The sequence below is a fragment of the Podarcis vaucheri genome, assembly GCF_965113315.1.
Source record: "Podarcis vaucheri genome assembly, chromosome: 5".
NCBI classification, from domain to species: Eukaryota; Metazoa; Chordata; class Lepidosauria; order Squamata; family Lacertidae; genus Podarcis; species Podarcis vaucheri.
In genome coordinates this window covers 8128075-8146611 of record NC_138763.1, presented here as the reverse complement: position 1 = coordinate 8146611, position 18537 = coordinate 8128075, and the positions used below count along the sequence as shown (strand labels likewise).

Sequence of the window (18537 nt, the reverse complement as noted above, 5' to 3'; positions counted from 1 at the left end):
GAATTAAAATGTAATAAAATAATAATAGTAATAATAATACAGTAATAATAATAATGGTTTCAAGCAGCGAGGCAAGAAAGAGCCTGGAGAAACCTCCAGAGAGCTGGAGGGACTGTTGCCCTGCAGTGCCCTGTCATTGTACCATAGTGCTCACTGGGTCCTTAGAGCGATGTTCTGCTCCAGTTCCATCTCTTGAGTGGGAACTGCTGGAGCCCAGTTCAGCACCAGCCGTGGATTCAACAGAATGATCAGGTGGGTACGGAGCCAAAGGCCTGTACAGGGCAACATGAAGATGCTGCTTGAAACTCATAGAATATATAATGATATAAAAGAATATGGAAAAATTGGATTTCTAAATAGGTAAAAATTTTAATGTTATAATATATTAAGATCAAAGATCAGGATAATAAGGAGGGAAAGAAATTGCTGAATTAATTAATTGAATTGGAACACAAAAAAGGGAGGTATGAGGAGGTCAGGGAAACAAGGATATGAATGTAAGATATGGAAAGGTTGACTTTTTATTTTTATTTTTTTTCCTTTTTTCTGTAAGTGTACTTATTTTTTTATTCTGTATTTTTCTTGTATTTTTATTTTTGTTTTCTACTTTTGTATTTCTTGTTTTTATGTAATTCCTTTTTCTGAAACTTTAATAAATATTTTATATTTAAAAAAATGAAGCTCATAGAATTGTGGAGTTGGAAGGGACCCCGAGGGTCATCTAGTCCAACCCCCTGCAATGCAGGAATCTCAGCTCAAGCATCCATGGCAGATGATCATCCGACCTCTTCTAAAAGACCTCCAAGGAAGGAGAGTCCACTACCTCCCAAGGGAGGCCATTCCACTGCCGAACAGCTCCCCCACTTGGCCCTGAAGCTCCCAGGGTGAGCATGCGCCAGCCACTTCCCCTCAGCCTGATCTACCTCACAGGGTTGTTGTGGGGATTAAATAAGGAGGAAGAGAACCACGTATGCCAGGGGGAGCTCCTTGGGGGAGGAAAGTTGGGATATAAACCTAACAAAGAAATGAATGAAATAAACAAGCATCTCCTTCCTGGCGCAGGTCTGGTGTTCGGTGCGCACTCCGGAGAGCTCGCACGAGGGCCTGGTGACCGACCCGCACAGCCCGGACAAGTTCCGCGTCATCGGCACCCTCAGCAACTCGCGGGACTTTGTAGAGCACTTTAAATGCCCCGTCGGCTCCCTCATGAACCCTGGGAAGCACTGCGAAGTGTGGTAGAGAGAGAGAGGCTGCCCTTGGCAGGAGTCTGTACATACACACAACTTGCCTGTGCTCAAAAGCCGGCCCATGGGGGGGGGAGGGGGGCCGGCAGTCACATTTTTGGGGTGCTACTGGCGGTTTTGCCTCATCAGCTTTGGTCCCCTTTATGGCCCTAGGAGAAAGGTGAGCTTAACGTGAACTCCCCCCCCCACGCTTCATGGGGTGGTGTGCAAAAGCACAGCTTCACTTGTCTTAGCTCGCCCCACCACCTGATCCATCTTCCGCGGATTCTGCGAAGGATCTCCAGCTCTCCTCCTTCAGCTATAACTCTCCTGCCTCCAGCGTCTCCAGGAAGCGTCTCCCTGATCCTCCTCCACACCCCACCAGGCTGGCCCCAATGCCTTTGGCTTCTTGCTCTCTTTTGTTTTGCTCGACCGCTTGCAGCAGCTGCAGAGAGGATGGACGCCCTGGTCTTTGTAAACTGCTACTTTTAAGGGTGGGGGGTCTTGGGGTGGCCAGGCAAAGGAGGGTACCACCGTCTACTAATGCGCTTCAACTAGCAGTGGGGAAGTTGTGGGCCTCTTCGTGCTGCCGGGCTCTGACCCCCATCTGCCCAAGCCTGCATGGGCCAAACAGTCTGGGGTGATGGGGGGTGTTGCCGTTCAGCAACATCTGGATGGCTGCAGGTTCTTGACCTCCAAGTTAGATACCGTGGGGTTTTCTTTGGAGGCCGGCAATACTGATTCAGTCGAGGAATTCCCAACCATATAGCGGGACTAGTTATGAAAGCTTCAGGTATAGCAAAAGAGCCTTTGAAGCTTGAGCAGGTAGTGGTGCATCGGAAGATTTTGGCTGCATCAGAGCATAGAATCAGAGAATTGTAGAGTGGGAAGGGGCCCCCAGATGTCATCTAGTCCAACCCCCTGCAATGCATGAATCTCAGCTAAGGCATCCATGATTGATGGCCATCCAACCTCTGCAGGATTCATCCAGGATAGCGTTCTATTTCTAGCAGGCTAGGGAGCTTACAGGCAGATCATGAAGGCAGCAACCCATTCCTAGCATTGAGGTACACTGGCTCAACATGGAAATTATTATATTATATCTGTATATTGCCCTTCAGCCAAAGACCCCAGGGTGGCTCACAACAAAAAAATACAAAATGAGAACACAAATACATATTAAAACAAAAAGAAACCCAGTAGCCCAACAAATACATTTAAAAGGCTGAAGATTATTTAATCAGCTGCAAACCTGGTTATAGAGAAACACTTTCACCCGGCACCTAAAGATATACAGCGGTACCTCAGGTCTCAAACAATCTGTTCCGGAAGACCCTTCGGCTTCTGAAACATTTGAAAACCGAGTCACGGCTTCCCATTGGTTGCAAGAGCTTCTTGCACTCAGTGGAAGCTGCGTCACATGTTTGAGTTCAGAAAAATGTTTGGAAACGGAAGCATTTACTTCCGGGTTTTTGGCATTCAATAACCGAAACATTCAACAACGGAGGCATTTGGGAACTGAGGTACCACTGTATAATGAAGGTGCTAGGCGAGCCTCCCTGGGGAGACCATTCCACAAATGGGGAGCCACCACAGAAAAGGCCCGTTCTCATGTTGCCACTCTCCAGAGCCTCTTGCAGAGGAAGCACACAAAGAAGGGCCTCAGATGATGATCAGAGGCTCTGGGTCAGTTCATATGGGGAGAGGTCCCACTTAACTAAAGCAAATCTACCTTTCATTGTCGTTATCTCTCTTTTTAAACACACAAATAAATAGCCATTTCAGCCAGTGGCTTTCCCATGCAGCGCAAGGGTGTGCAATGTAGCTAGGATTTGTATGCCTATACCGTAGTATGGGGGACAAGGGTGGCGCTGTGGTGTAAACCACAGAGCCTAGGGCTTGCTGATCGGAAAGTCGGCGGTTTGAATCCCCATGACGGGGTGAGCTCCCGTTGTTCAGTCCCAGCTCCTGCCTACCTAGCAGTTCGAAAGCACGTCAAAGTGCAAGTAGATAAATAGGTACCACTCCAGTGGGAAGGTAAACGGCGTTTCAGTGTGCTGCTCTGGTTCGCCAGAAGTGGCTTAGCCATGCTGGCCACATGGCCTGGAAACTGTCTGCGGACAAACACTGGTTCCCTCAGCCAGTAAAGCGAGATACAGTGGTGCCTCGCAAGACGAAATTAATCCGTTCCGCGAGTCTCTTCGTCTAGCGGTTTTTTCGTCTTGCGAAGCAACCCTATTAGCTGATTAGCGCTATTAGCGGTTTAGTGGCTATTAAAGGCTTAGTGGCTATTAAAGGCTTAGTGGATTAGCGGCTAAAAGGCTATTAGCAGTTTAGCGGCTTAGAAAAGGGGGGGAGCGAAAAAAAATCAGAACACTCGCAAGACGTTTTCGTCTTGCAAAGCAAGCCCATAGGGAAAATCGTCTTGCGAAGCAGCTCAAAAACGGAAAACCCTTTCGTCTAGCGGGTTTTCCGTCTTGCGAGGCATTCGTCTTGTGGGGCACCACTGTAAGTGCGCAACCCCAGAGTCGTCCGTGACTAGTCCTAATGGTCAGGGGTACTTTTACCTTTACCATAGTATGGGTGCCTGGCCACAACAGTGAGTGCAGGGACGCGGCTCTTCCATTTTCCTACAAAGTCAAATATCCAAAGCAGCAGCAAGCCTCTGGCCAGGGGACACCTTCCTCTCTTGCTAGCCTGGGCTATGGCGCCATCTCACCGGTATTGTGCAGCAAAGGGAGGTGCCGCACCACCCACGTGTGCGCACAATCCCACCCAAATCACTGTGGAATGATGAGCCTCTTTCTGGCTAGTGTTGCACCTACCAAGCACCCCACTCCTTCGCAAAGAGAAATCCCCACCTCTTGCCACCAGATCCCTTGGGCAGATCCAGACCACCTTGTTGAAAGCACACGAATCCACACAGCAGCTGGGTGTTAAGGAGAGTGATCCCAGGAGAGATGGGAGAGGGAGGGACCCACCAGATCACTTCGGAGATGTTTCCTTTCACCCCTTTTCCAGGATCATTACTGATCCAAAACTAGCTTGGCTTAGAGATTTTCCAAACTTTTGCTTCCCATCTGTTGAGCTTGGTGGGGAATAGTGCCTTGGATTAGAATGTGTGTGTGTGTATGTATGTGTGTGTGTGTGTTGGGGAGGGGGGGATGCTGTTGGTGTATTTAATTATTAAAAGCACTTTCCGCTTGGTTATTTCAAAGTGGTCCTGGATAATGTCTGGTGAAAAATGAAATTTGGAGAGAGAAGGTTCATGAAACGGCAAGCACAGCCTCCTGCTTTTAGGCTAGAAATCGGGATTAGGAGCATGCCCTAGACAATCGGCCTCAATATTGCCCACACTGATTGGCAGTGACTCTCCAGAGCCTTTCCCAGCCCTGGAAACCTGGGACCTTCTGTATCACAAAGCAGATGCTTTTATCGCTGAGCTATGGCCATACTCAGTAGGCGTTGCTCTACGATAGGTAGAGCCTTAGGTCATTTCCAGCCTGTTCCTGTTTGTGAGTCAATCATATACAGTGGTGCCTCGCAAGACGAAATTAATTCGTTCCGCGAGTTTTTTCGTCTAGCGAATTTTTCGTCTTGCGAAGCACGAAATCCCATAGGAATGCATTGAAATTCAATTAATGTGTTCCTATGGTCAAAAAAAGTCCAAACAAAGCCAAATTTGGTACAACAAGAGTTTATTAAGTGCTCTTTAAAGTCACACATACTGTAAAGAGCATTTCAAAAATTGAAGGAACAATAAATTAAGTTTCTAAACATGACAGAAAAACATTTAAAAATCAACAAAGTGTACAGTACATTTTCTAAGACTCTGGGGGACAACTCGAAGAAGGTTCCTCTTCCACTCTTTGCTTCTTGCTGAAGAACCCCCTCCTCAACTGTTCCCCCAGCCACCCACCACACAGAAATTCAAATCCAGATTTTTTTTAAAAAAAAAACAGCAGAGTTGCCCAATGGTCACAGAAAATCATAAAAATGCAGAAAAAAACCCACAAGCTTCCAGATTCTTGCAAACCCCTCCTCAACTGTTCCCCCAGCCACCCACCACACAGAAATTCAAATCCAGATTTTTTTAAAAAAAACAGCAGAGTGGCCCAATGGTCACAGAAAATCATAAAAATGCAGAAAAAAAAACCACAAGCTTCCAGATTCTTGCAAACCCCTCCCCAACACCAAGTCCTTGAATTCTAAACACCCCAACCCAAAAGCCCCCCCCAAAAGTTTTAAAAGTTTAAAAGAAGTTTTGGAAAAGCTTCAAAAATCACCAAAAACCTCAAAAAAGGCTACCACACTGCGTTCTATGAGTTGCTCCTCGAAGTCAAGTCGCAACTGTATTAACGGTGTTAAGAAAAAGGAAACAAACTTGCAAGACGTTTTCGTTTTTTGTCTTGCCCATAGGGAAATTCGTCTTGCGAAGCAGCTCAAAAAACGGAAAACCCTTTTGTCTAGCGAGTTTTCCGTCTTGTGAGGCATTCGTCTTGCGGGGCACCACTGTACCGGTGATACACTTTAAATACACTGTACCGGTGATACACTTTAGATACACTGTACCGGTGATACACTTTAAAAAAGCCAATGCAATTCTGGGCTGCATCAATAGGAGTATAGCATCTAGATCAAGGGAAGTAATAGTGCCACTGTATTCTGCTCTGGTCAGACCACACCTGGAGTACTGTGTCCAGTTCTGGGCACCACAATTCAAGAAGGACACTGACAAACTGGAACGTGTCCAGAGGAGGGCAACCAAAATGGTCAAAGGCTTGGAAACGATGCCTTATGAGGAACGGCTAAGGGAGCTGGGCATGTTTAGCCTGGAGAAGAGGAGGTTAAGGGGTGATATGATAGCCATGTTCAAATATATAAAAGGATGTCACATAGAGGAGGGAGAAAGGTTGTTTTCTGCTGCTCCGGAGAAGCGGACACGGAGCAATGGATCCAAACTACAAGAAAGAAGATTCCACCTAAACATTAGGAAGAACTTCCTGACAGTAAGAGCTGTTCGACAGTGGAATTTGCTGCCAAGGAGTGTGGTGGAGTCTCCTACTTTGGAGGTCTTTAAGCAGAGGCTTGACAACCATATGTCAGGAGTTATCTGATGGTGTTTCCTGCTTGGCAGGGGGTTGGACTCGATGGCCCTTGTGGTCTCTTCCAACTCTATGATTCTATGATTCTATGAATAACAAGCATGCTCCCCCCAAAAAATTGAGGAGGAAGGAATTTTTGTGGTAAGAAAAAATGGCAGGAAAGGGTGGGATAATGGTGATAGTCAACGACATCATATACCCGATGCACGTTTGGTCAGAAAATGCCCACTCTCTTCAATGGTATTCTTGCACTGGTGAGTGTGTTGGGGGGATTGCAGCATCCCAGTGTTATCTATCTGGATCCTTCCTCACATAACATTACAAGTTTTGTGTGTGGGGTTTAATGGCACCAGTAGCCTGCATGCAGCATCAGACCCAGCTTGTGTTATTTTACTTATAATAATTATTAGGTATGTTTCTTTTCCAGAGTACATAGAATCATAGAATTGTAGAGTTTTAAGGGGTCCTGCAAGGCAGAAATCACAACTAAAGAATCTCTGACAGATGGCCATCTAACCTCTGTTTAAAAGCCTCCAATGAAGGACACTCCACCACAGCTCTTACAGCCCTTACAGAAAGGACTTTCTAATGTTTAGTCAGAATTTCCTTTCTTGTCATTCAAATCCAATGGTTTGGGTCCTACCCTTTGGAGCAGCATTAAGCAAGCTTGTTGTACAGTGGTGCCCCGCAAGACGAAATAAATTCGTTCCGCAATTTTTGCCGTCTAACGAATTTTTCTTCTTGCGAAGCACGGTTTAAACGGCTTAACAAAGTCGCAAGACGTTTTCGTCTTGCGAAGCAAGCGCATAGGGAAATTCGTCTTGCGAGGCAAATCGTGAATGAAAAAACCTTTCGTCTAGCGAGTTTTTTGTCTTGCGAGGCATTCGTCTTGCGGGGCACCACTGTATTTTCCATATGGCAGCCCTTCAGATATTTGAAGAAGGCTATCAAATCACCTCTCAGTCTCCTCTTTTCCGGGCTAAACATACCCAGCTCCTTCAAGTGTTCCTCATCAGGCTTGCTTTCCAGACCCTTGATCATCTTGGTCATCCTCCTCTGCACACCTTCCAGCTTTTCAACATCCTTCTTGAGCTGGGGTGCCCCGAACTGGCCACGGAACTCCAGGCTGGGTGTGGCCAAGGCAGAACAGAGCAACACTGGAATCACAGAACTGTAGAGTTGGAAGTGACCGCAAGGGTCATTTCATCCAACCACCTGTGAAGCATTAATTTCAACTAGATAGAATCATAGATGGAAGGGACCCCTTAATCTGGACACAACACTTCTGTTGATGCAGCCTAGAATAAGAGAGGGCATGACATTAAACCGGCACATGAATGGCTTTAACATTAATCGATTTATCATTTGTTTTTATTTATTTCATACACCGCTTGACAGTACATTTAAAAAAAGCACCTCAGAGCGGCTTACAAAAAAAATAAATAGGACAAGAAAATACAAGGGGGGATTGCAGGCGTACTTTAAAAACATACAAAAAATTGAAATGCTAAAGCAGATCAAAACCACCTCAATTTTCTAAGCAGGAATGTTTCTAGCAGGTGCAGAAAGGGGCTCAGTGAAGGATAATTAAATGCAACAAACTCCTCTGCCAGACCACGGTGCAAGTTCGGATGAACGGGGTAAACTCCGGGCAAAGTTAAAAAATAACCTTCCCGTCGCCCTCGTCCATTTCCACGCTGTCAAAGATATTTAAATGCCTGCTGGACAGACCAGCTGAGCTCGCCGCTACGCCTGGTGGGATTTGTAGTCCTAGGTAACCGGAGCGAATCAGAACGTACTCAGCGTATGCCGATGCCTTCCATTGGGCGATGCAGAGCATGCCGGGAGTCGTAGTCTTCGCCGCGGGAGACGGTCGCCGCTTCGCCACCAGGGCGCGCTGCCCGCTGGACTTCGTTTCCCGTGTGCCACCGCGGCGAGGGGCGGAGCAGCGTGGGTGTAACGCACTGGGCAGCTCGGCCGGGGGATCTGATGCGCGTTGCTTGGTTCCGCTGCGAAAGAGGTACGCGGGGATGGAAGTGACCGCTCTCGCGCCAGGAGGTAGGTGGGCCCGGGACCTGCATGTCGGCGTCGCCTTTGTACCCCACCTGTCTCGTTTCCCTTTCACCTCCCACCTCAACCCTGCGAGATGGGTTAGTTAGGCGGACAGGCTGTCAGGTTGCCCGGCGAGCTTCGTGGTTTGAGTTGGGGCGGGATTTGAACCCAGATCCTGGACGCGGAGTTGGGTGGAAGGGACGGGCGTGGGTGCCTCGGAGCACGTGTTTTTTCGGGTGGGGGCAGGGCTGGGCATGGAGGGGCTTCCCTTTCCCTGGGTGGGCAAGCCTTGTGGCGCCCTCCTCTGCTGCCAGGGCCTACCAGCCCTCTGCTCCCTCCTCTGGAGCAAGCAGTTTCCTGGTGCAGCAGTTATTTCACACGTCAAGGCCAGCCCTGCTGGGTAGACACTTTGATGTCTGCAGCCAGCTTATTTATTTTACAATTATATGCCGCCTCCCCCCCTGCCCCCAGTGGGGTCAAGGTGGCGTCCTTGGTTGTTCCCCTTCTGGTTCGTCCTCACAACAGCCCTGTGAGGTAGACTAGGTTGAGAGATAATGACTAGCCTAGGGAACTTGGTGGCTGAGTGGGGAATTTGAACTCGGGTCTCTCCCAGGGCAACTCCACATTCTAACCATTGTGTAGGTTCATTCATTTCTGCTCCGAGTTGAACTTTGTAGAATGCAATCCAAGGTGTCTTATGTGGCTCATGAACGAAATGCAGGTCACCGGTCTAAGGTGGTTTTACGGAGTAAAGGTGGAGGTGTTGAACCAGCAGTGCTGAACTTCTCATTCCTGTCCACCTCCCAGAAATCCTGTTTTCATCCTGGAGAGGCTGCCCTTTGGGTGCCCTTGATATCAGCAGAACAACTGAAGGGGACACTGACCGGAGCATAGGACACCAAGCAAAGCTCTGCAGAAAAATCACTCTGGCACTGTCTTCTTCCTTGTTCACACTTGATAAAGCGGTATCTCGGCCTGGGTGACCCTCCCTTGTCATGCATAGAGCGGAGAGCGGCATCGCAGCAGGAGTTTTGCAGGGCATTTATTTGTTTGTTTAAAAGTGCTTGTAAACCGCTTAAAAATATCTCCAAGCAGTGTGTACAACATAAAAGTGGTAGGCAATATCATGAGAACAACAACAAGAAGAAGGAGAAACCACTAAAAACAGCTGCAGTAAAGGAACCATCTAAAAATGAAAGAGGATGTTCGAGAGAGTAAAAATGGCAGCTGACCTTGTGGGTCCAATCTTCATGTATTACAGAGGGAAGGGCATTTCATAGTATAGTGATGCCGTGAGTGGAATTTCCCCAGATAATCTAAGATAATCTATAAAGGGCTAGGCAGACTTAGCATAGAGAGGGAAAGTCCCATGTTTGATCTTGGGTCTCTCCAAGTCAGTATAGACAGCACTGAGCTACATGGGCCAGCTTCCTTTGGTGTTATTCAGACAGTGCTTGTTCTCCGTGTTTCTGGACACTTCCATGTCCAAGAATCACTCTAGGTGAGAGAGGCGCTTCCTTGTTCCTGTGTAACTCAGTATCTGATTTCGCTTCTCTTCCAGCTGTTAGGAAGAAGCTCTGATGGATACTTTGCCTTTGACAGCAGGAGAGTTGGTGTGTTTAGGATCCAGCCTGGCCTTCTCTGGTCTCTTTTATTACCTACACAGGAAGAAGGCCAAAGTGGTGACCAAGATCCAGGTACGCTGTTGCACATCCTGCTTCTCCCTTGCTCTTGGGAGAACAGATCAGAGTGATATTTAGCATCTGTACAGCTTGTCTCAAGTATTCAAAGCATTTCCTATGTTGCTTCAATCATCTTTACGATAGTACTATATGATAGTCTGGTATTTATCCACATATTGTATCTGGAGTTCGAGGGAGTGGAGTACTAGAACCCAGGGTGGTTAGAAGGGTTTCCCAATGGTTGTCACTTCAGGGCAGACACAAGATAGCATCCCTTGGCACAGCATAGAAGTGTAGAGTTGGAACGGACCATGAGGATCATCTAGTGTTCATATATAGGAATCTTTTGCCCAACGCGAGGCTCAAACCCACAACTATGAGGTTAAGAGTCTCATGCTCCACCAACTGAGTGAAATTCACTACCCTGAGATTTTGGGATGGGCACAAGCTTTGATGGCTTTGGAAAGGGTTCGGTCAAATTCACAGGGGAGGGGTAGAATTCTGCCAAGCAACTTGCAGGGTGCTGCTGGAAACTGAATGCTCGGCTAGATGGGCTTTTGGCCTAAACAAGCAGCTTTGAAGTGTGAATTCAGCAGAGAAGTTTTGAAGTGTGAATTGGGCAGCTTTTAAGGTGGCACTCGCAGAAAAATCTGCATAGATCAGGGTTGGGGAGCCTGTGACACTCCAGATTTTGTTAGACTCCAACTCCCATAACCTCCAGCCCACGTGACCAGTTGTCAGGAACGATGGGAGTTGTAGTCCAGCAACTTCTGGAGGACCGCAGGCTCCCCATCCCTGCCGTTGATGACCTTGGGGCATGGGGAGGAATGTACGGGGAGAGATCGTCCATTAGTTCCCATGCCACACAGTACCAAATGAATGTGCTGCTTTTAACCATTAAAGCCCCACATAGCTTGGGACCCCTGTCCCTAATGGGACATCTGTTTGCTTATGTAGCTACCTCTGCTCTGAGACCATCTGTGGAGACCCTCTTCTGATTGCCACCTAATTCTGAAACACACAGGGTGGCAATGAGAGACATGGCCTTGTCGGTGCTGGCCTCCCATTTATGGAACTCTGTCTCTAAAGAGGCTCTCCTGATACCTACTTTAATGCCACTTTGGTCTTGGACAGAGACCTTTCAAGGCTGCAATCCTGATCGCTTGATGGAGTAATAATAATAATAATAATAATAATAATAATAAAAATTTTATTTGTACCCCACTCTTCCTGGCCGGAGCCGGGCTCAGAGCAGCTAACATCATATAAATAACACAATATGCATAAAAACAAGCAAGCAATCGATTAAAATGCATCCCAAAATTAATTAAAATAAATTAAAATTAAAATAGCACACCCAGCACCATACCTGCAGTCCTGCGGCTCACCCTGGCCAGAGCAGAAAAGTGGGGGTGGATAAATGCCCCTTTTTATATCATCATCTTATTATTTATATGCCAGCCATCTGACTGAGTTGCTCCAGCCACTCTGGGCGGCTTCCAGCAAAATATAGAAACATTAAAACATTAAAAACTTCTCTATATGGGGCTACCTTGAGATGTTTTCTAAAAGTCAGATACAGTGGTACCTCAGGTAACATATGCTTCAGGTTACATACACTTCAGGTTACAGACTCCGCTAACCCAGAAATATTACCTCGGGTTAAGAACTTTGCTTCAGGATGAGAACAGAAATCGTGCTCCTGCGACGCGGTGGCAACAGGAAGCCCCATTAGCTAAAGTGGTGCTTCAGGTTAAGAACAGTTTCAGGTTAAGAGTGGGCCTCCAGAATGAAATAAGTACTTAACCTGAGGTACCACTGTAGTTGTTTATTTCCTTGACATCTGATGGGAGGGCGTTCCACAGGATGGGCACCACTGCTGAAAAGGCCCTCTGCCTGGTTCCCTATAACTTGGCTTCTTGCAGTGAGGGAACTGCCAGAAGGCCCTCGGAGCTGGACCTGAGTGTCCAGGCTGAACAATGGAGGTGTTGTGCCAAATCTCAGACTGGTGTAGCAAAGAGGACTGGTGCAGGCACATTGCCACTAGGTGACAGCATCTGAGTTCACACAGGACACTAGGGACCCTGTACTGGCGTCGTCACATCCTATTCCAGGGGTTTCCGCTGGTTACAGGCAGCTTTTTGCACTTTCTGCTTGTCTGCCATTTAATTGGGTGCACTGGGGCGGCAGGGCCCTTGGTGACAAGGCTTCCTGCCATGGCAGAGCTCTTCCTGCCATGGCAGAGGTGGGTGGAGGGGCACCCCCATGACAATCCATCCCACTCCAACATGGAGGATGGTGGGGGCTTGGATTCTCTCTGGGCATTGTAACATCTTTTAACATTTATAATATCACCAGTTTCAGCCTCCGTATAATTTGCTGGCGTTTAGCTTTAGCTTGCATTTGGGTTTTTAGCTTTGATATTATTGCACTGGTGCAGATACTTTTTCCTCCCTTGCCGATTAGCTGTGTTATTTTGAAATGTTTGCAATCCGCTGGTGTCTTGCTATATTTTAACGTTTGCTCTATATTGGATCATCTCTCACCTAGAGGCTCGTTGCACAAGAAAACGGATGAACATAAGAAATACAGTTCTTATGACATAGAGAATTGACTAGAACTGTTGAATCAGAAGCTCAGGAAAGAACTTAGATTTGAACTCAGGACTTAACGTTTTTTTCTTATACTGCCTCTTCCATTTAAACCCTTACTCGTTTTTCTTCTTCCATGCAGGAAGCACCAAAGCTTCAAGTCAACGACAGTCTTCCCAGCATCCTCTCTGCCACAGGAAGCAGCTGCCTAGGCTATGTTGCCATTGAAGGTAAGGGGCCCCTGAGGTTATTTTGCCTGGCTTTGGAAGCCATCAGGGCCACATCAGAGCACCTCAGCCCTTTTCTATTGCATTCAGAGTTCTTTGCACAAATTCTGCCAGGAGAAACAGCAAATCTCTGCTGTGGGATTTACTGCAGGTTTGTAAATGGTCAGCTGTGGTGAGCAGGAATTGCCTCCAGGATACCAGGCAGAGAAATTTTTGTAAATGAGAAAGAGGGAGAACTGAATGGCGCGTCTCTGTTTGGAGTCCCAGGCTTACTATATGCATTGCCTGGAATCTTTTTTTAAAAAAATATATTTATTAAAGTTTCAACATATTACAAAAATAAGCAAAAAAAGAAAGAAGAAATTAAAAAAAAATGAAAATACAAGATAAAAACAATTAAAAAACAAATTTAGTCTTTCCATGTCTTATCTTTCATTTGCTTGTTTCCCCGACCACCTCACACCTCCCTTTTTTGTATTCCAGTTCAAATTAGTTAATTCAGCAAATCCTTTCCCTCTTTGATTTTATCTTAATCTTTTTTCTTAAAATATAATAACTTTAAATTATCACCGGTTAACAATCCATTTTTACATATTTCTTTTAAGATTGCTGCTAAAAACCACTTAACTTCAATCCAACATCATTCTAACATTCATTAATTTTGCAGTATTTCTGTAAATAGTCTTTAAATTTCTTCCAATCTTCTTCCACCTACTCTTCTCCCTGGTCTCGGATTCTGCCAGTCATTTCCACCAGTTCCATATAGTCCATCACCTTCATCTGCCATTCTTCCAGGGTGGGTAAATCTTGTGTCTTCCAATACTTTGCAATAAGTATTCTTGCTGCTGTTGTAGCATACATAAAGAAAGTTCTATCCTTCTTTAACACCAATTGGCCAACCATGCCCAGGAGAAAGGCCTCTGGTTTCTTCAGAAAAGTATATTTAAATAGCCTTTTCATTTCATTATATATCATCTCCCAGAAAGCCTTAATCCTTGGGCACGTCCACCAAAGGTGAAAGAATGTACCTTCAGTTTCTTTACATTTCCAACATTTATTATCGGGCAAATGATAGATTTTTGCAAGCTTGACTGGTGTCATGTACCACCTATAAATATTTTTCATAATATTCTCTCTTAAGGCATTACATGCCGTAAACTTCATACCTGTGGTCCATAACTGTTCCCAGTCAGCCATCATTATGTTATGTCCAACATCCTGTGCCCATTTAATCATAGCAGATTTCACCGTTTCATCCTGAGTATTCCATTTCAACAGCAAGTTATACATCTTTGACAAAATCTTGGTTTTGGGTTCTAACAGTTCTGTTTCCAATTTTGATTTTTCCACCTGGAAGCCAATTTTCTTGTCCAAATTATATGCCTCCATTATCTGATAATAATGAAGCCAATCTCGCACTTTATTTTTTAGTTTTTCAAAACTCTGCAATTTCAAGCATTGCCTGGAATATTGATCCAGTTGGTAGAACATGAGATGCTTAATTTCAGGGTCATGGATTCGAGCCCCGCTTTGGGCAAAAGATTCTTGCATTTCAAAGACCTTTGCGGTCCTTTCCAGTGCTACAGTTCTCTGATTCTTTCATCTTCTCTCAGTCCCAGTTTCATTTCCTGGGTTCCATCTAAGTGGGTCGGAATGGGGTGGTTCTTAAACACCTGTAAATCACACGGAGAGTGAGGCTGTACTTTAACGATGGAGGGATGCAATCTCCTTCTCTTGGGGTTAGTGAGCTGGATTACACATTCTCCCCCGCCCAATATGTTGTTGCTTTGAGTCACGTCCAAAAACGATGTTGCAATAAAAGTAGAGTGCCTGGTTTTCATGCAGAAGGTCTCCGGTTCAATCCCTGGCATCTCCAATTTGGAATGGGAATCGTCTCCTCTCCGAAACCCTGGAGAGGCGCTGCTGGGCAGTGCTGGTGATACCAAACTGATAGCCAGACTCAGACTCTGCAACGAACACCCTGCCCTTTCTTTCCCGGACCCCCGTCTCCTTCTCTCCTTCTTTAGGAGTAGTCCAGCCCGTCGAGACGGCTCTGACCAGCCCATACCATGAAGAACTGCAGGGGGTGATCGAGAGGCTTGTGCTAAAGGAGCACCGACTGATCTGGAATAGCTTGGCCCGCAGCTGGTAAGCAAGAGAAGAGCCTTGGAAGCAGCTTCTTTTGAGGCAGCCCCATTGGCTGGCATGTGCTGTAGATCAGGCTGCCCAAGGAGAGCATTGGGGGTACATAGGAAGCTGCCTTACACTGAGTCAGACCATTGATTCATCGGCTGCCTGCTCTAGCTGGCAGAGGCTCTCAGGGGTTTCAGGCAAAGAGGGCTTTTCCCAGCCCTGCCTAGATATGCTGCGCGTTGAACCCTTTGACCTGATGCTCTGCTGCAGAGCTGTGGTCCTTCCTCAGGTGGGACGTGCGCTGGCCTATCAAGGCAGAAGTAGATTCCTCAGTGCTTGGGAATGCAACACAAGGGATGTTGGCAGGAGGACGGGACAACCAACCTGTCAATCATGTGACATCATGATAATATGTGATGGACAGGTGGGCTGATCCACCCACCTGCCAAAGTTGGCCTTTAAAGCCCAAAAACATCCCCCAGCCCTTCTTTTAAACATTTTTCTAGAAATTCTGTAAGACCCTATTTGGCTTTTGGCAGGGCTAGAGGTATATCTTTATCAGTGGACGGGAGCATAAAACCCTTCCAAGTAGGATGCCAGGTACCACAGCTCAGTGTCCTAAGAATCTCTGCTTTTAAAAAGAAAAGGAAAATAAAGCCCTTTTGGCTGTGTAAATGTCCTTACAGTCAATTGAGCATCATTTGGTGGCCATATTTCTAGTGAGCAAGGCTTTATTTAGTGTCCTGAATAAAGTGTCCTTTATTTATGCCGCTTCCCCATAACTTGCAAAGAAAAAATGACTAAGGACGCAGGTGCAAACATACTTTGTTTACACCACCAAGGCACCTTACAGATTTAAATTATTCTTGGTGCAGAATTCGTTCCCTTTCGGCAATGTAGAAATCACAAGGTTTTGGTGGCTGCAGCTCAAGGGGAGTCTGGTTTTCATACGGATGCCCATTGCCTGTAGGTTGCAGCCCTGCCTAATCCTCGGGGTGGAGCAGGCTAGAATGTGCCAGACGAGAAACGGTTAGATCAGTGCAGCCTTGCATTCCAGCAGAAGTGTTGCAACATGAACGCCCCTGGTGGTCAGTGCTATTTGGGGGAGATTTCAGACAGCTCCAAAGGCTGCTTCCTCGGCCGCCCTGCCCCAGCCCCTCTCCTCAGAGCTCTCTACCTTGTTGCAGGACGGACAGTGAGCGGGTGGTACTGGAGCAAGTCCACACGGTGCCGTTCGTCCTGGCGTCCCCCAGCGGCAAGGCCTCGGGGCAGGTGTGCGTGGAGTCGCCCCTCCACGCCGTCGAGCTGCCCGTGGAGACGGTGTACGAGCGCTTCCAGCAGACCTCGCACGGCTTCAAGGACTTGCTCAGCCACTACCTGAGCGGGGAAAAGCCCAAGGGCTTCCTGGAGACAGAAGAGATGCTCCTGGTGGGGAGCAGCCTCACTGGCATCGGTGAGCTCACCCTGCACCGGGATGGCTCCCTCCACCTCCAGCCACCAGCGGACGGCACCGGCTACTTCCTGCGCCTGGGGGACTGGGAAACCATCCTGGCTGACCTGCGCTCAGTCAGCAGCTTCTGGAAGTGGGCTTCGCTGCTGTGCGGCTTGGCGGCTGCGGCTGTCCTCCTCCGCGCCCTTTGCCGAGCTTACCACCGTCACAAGGTGCACCAGGAGCAGGAGGCGCAGCGGCAGGAGTTTGAGAACCTCCGGCGCCACCAGAGTGCCGGTCTGGATCTGTCAGAAGAGCCGCCCGAGAACGCCTGCGTCATCTGCCTCACCAGCCTCCGTGAGTGCGTCCTGCTCCCCTGCGGGCACGTCTGCTGCTGCTTCCGCTGCTTCCAGGCCTTCCCCAACCGCAGCTGCCCCATCTGCAGGAGCCCCATAGACCGTGTGGTCCCCCTCTATCAAGCCTGAGGGCACAGCTTTGGGTGATGTTGAAAGTGTCCCACTAGGTGCCCCCAGGAGAGCCTGCGAAGGTCAAGAGAACAGGCGTGCGATTGCATGGAAAGCGAGGGTGTCCTTTAGTGATGTAGGGGTGCAAACTCCACCTCTTGAGCTGGATGCACATTCTCCTCCACCGCCCAAAAATTATTGTTCCTAAGAGATGATATTGCAATAGTTAGGTCATCATCTCGGCACTCCTAGGCTGGGAAGGAGCTGCAAGCTGTGTTGATCCATTGCACTTTCTGCCCAGAGGCATGGAAGGAGCCCCTCAGCTACTTGGACCTCTCCTGCCCATGTGCCAAGTTGCCGCAGGAGACGGGAGGAGGACCTTGCAGATTCAGCAGCGGGTGAGGATCTTCATCCCCAACTTCAGCTTCTTGGAATCTGGGCCACGCTCCACTCTGAGGCAACCTCTCTGAGCCCAGCTGACTACCATCTCTCCCTGCTTTGACCTCCCCGGCCCCCAAGGAAAAAGGGTCGCAGTGGGTTAAAGGCAACACATTTTAGAAAAACTTGCTGGAAGAACCACTTGTTCTCGTGCTGTACTGTAAGCCGGATTTAGATTTCATAGTGGAGTTTTGTTTTTATGGAGCACCTCCCTCTGTTAGCAAGCAGGACACAGGAGCATTTACCTGCTTGGTGTAATGTCACGGCCTCTGCAACGGGACTACTGCTGCAGCTGCAGGATCTGTGGGGATGACTGACCTGGCCTCACGTTTGGGCAGGAAGGTTTTCAGCATTGCACCAGCCTCATTTTAGCTGCCTTAACCTAGACAATCATCCCACAGGTAGCCAAGATGGGAACGGGGCAAGCAGGGGTCTGCTAGAAGCAGGCTGGCAGCTGTAGGTGAAATGTGCCAACCGTACTCTAGCTCTAATCCTAAACGGTTGCAGTCCTGCACCTGGGATCTCAGGGCAATTTTTTTCTCCATTGAGTCAACCCAATCCCTGAGCAGCAGGCTGTTGCTCAGTCACGATCTGCCAGTGGTCCCCTTGCTCATCCTGGAATGACTAGGAGCTGTTTCCTGTTTCATGCAGAAGCACTCGAGGCAGAGAGGCAGATAAGTTCTGGGTGAGCATCCCAATGTGTTGTTCAACTGGCTGATGTCTTGCCGGTGGGGACTTGCCTTCCTGGGCTGACGTCTCCCACCCCACGGATTATTCACATCAAGCTCCTGGTGGATTAGCAACAGTCCTTCGGCTTGTCTTAGTCCTTCTGGCTGTTTGGACTGATGGGTTTGCTCTCCTCTGGGCATGAGCCGAGCGCTGGCAGAGCTTCACTGAGCAAGTGTGGAATCAAGGCTTATTGATAAATTGATGAATCTTTCAGAGCCTTCCTTGTCTCTTTAATCTAAACACTGCTGGAATTGAAGCAAAGGGGGGAGGAAGGGCGGACAGGAGTATCTGAAGGAAGGGTCCTCATCTTTGGAAAGCAAGAACGAAGCAGCAGGACTTTGGGAGGCGGAGGGGCGTAGAGGAGGAAACAAGCTTGCTCCATCTTCCTTGAGATACTTGAACATATCAGATCTTCTGTCAGTCTCCTCTTTCCCACGCTAAACATATGCAGCTCATAAGGCTTA

At 47.7% G+C, this 18537-nt stretch overlaps 2 protein-coding genes across 3 annotated transcripts in view; both read left to right on the top strand.

The window, feature by feature from the left end:
• Window positions 1-4433, top strand: part of ECE2 (endothelin converting enzyme 2) — a 49116-nt gene extending 44683 nt beyond the window's left edge. For both annotated transcript variants that reach the window (XM_082224118.1, XM_082224119.1), the window contains 2 exons: window positions 1063-3381; window positions 3737-4433. In XM_082224118.1, coding sequence (XP_082080244.1) covers window positions 1063-1239 — 177 coding nt within the window. In that variant the 3' untranslated portion in view covers window positions 1240-3381; window positions 3737-4433. The remainder of the gene's footprint in view (window positions 1-1062; window positions 3382-3736) is intronic.
• A 3825-nt stretch (window positions 4434-8258) lies between these two features.
• On the top strand, window positions 8259-18284 carry LOC309533701 (mitochondrial ubiquitin ligase activator of nfkb 1-A-like). The gene is made up of 5 exons (XM_082225226.1): window positions 8259-8386; window positions 9942-10077; window positions 12796-12883; window positions 14908-15028; window positions 16201-18284. Exons 2-5 carry the CDS (start codon window positions 9961-9963, stop codon window positions 16925-16927), a joined length of 1053 nt encoding a protein of 350 aa, XP_082081352.1. The 5' UTR covers window positions 8259-8386; window positions 9942-9960; the 3' UTR covers window positions 16928-18284.
• The last annotated feature ends 253 nt before the right edge of the window (window positions 18285-18537 follow it).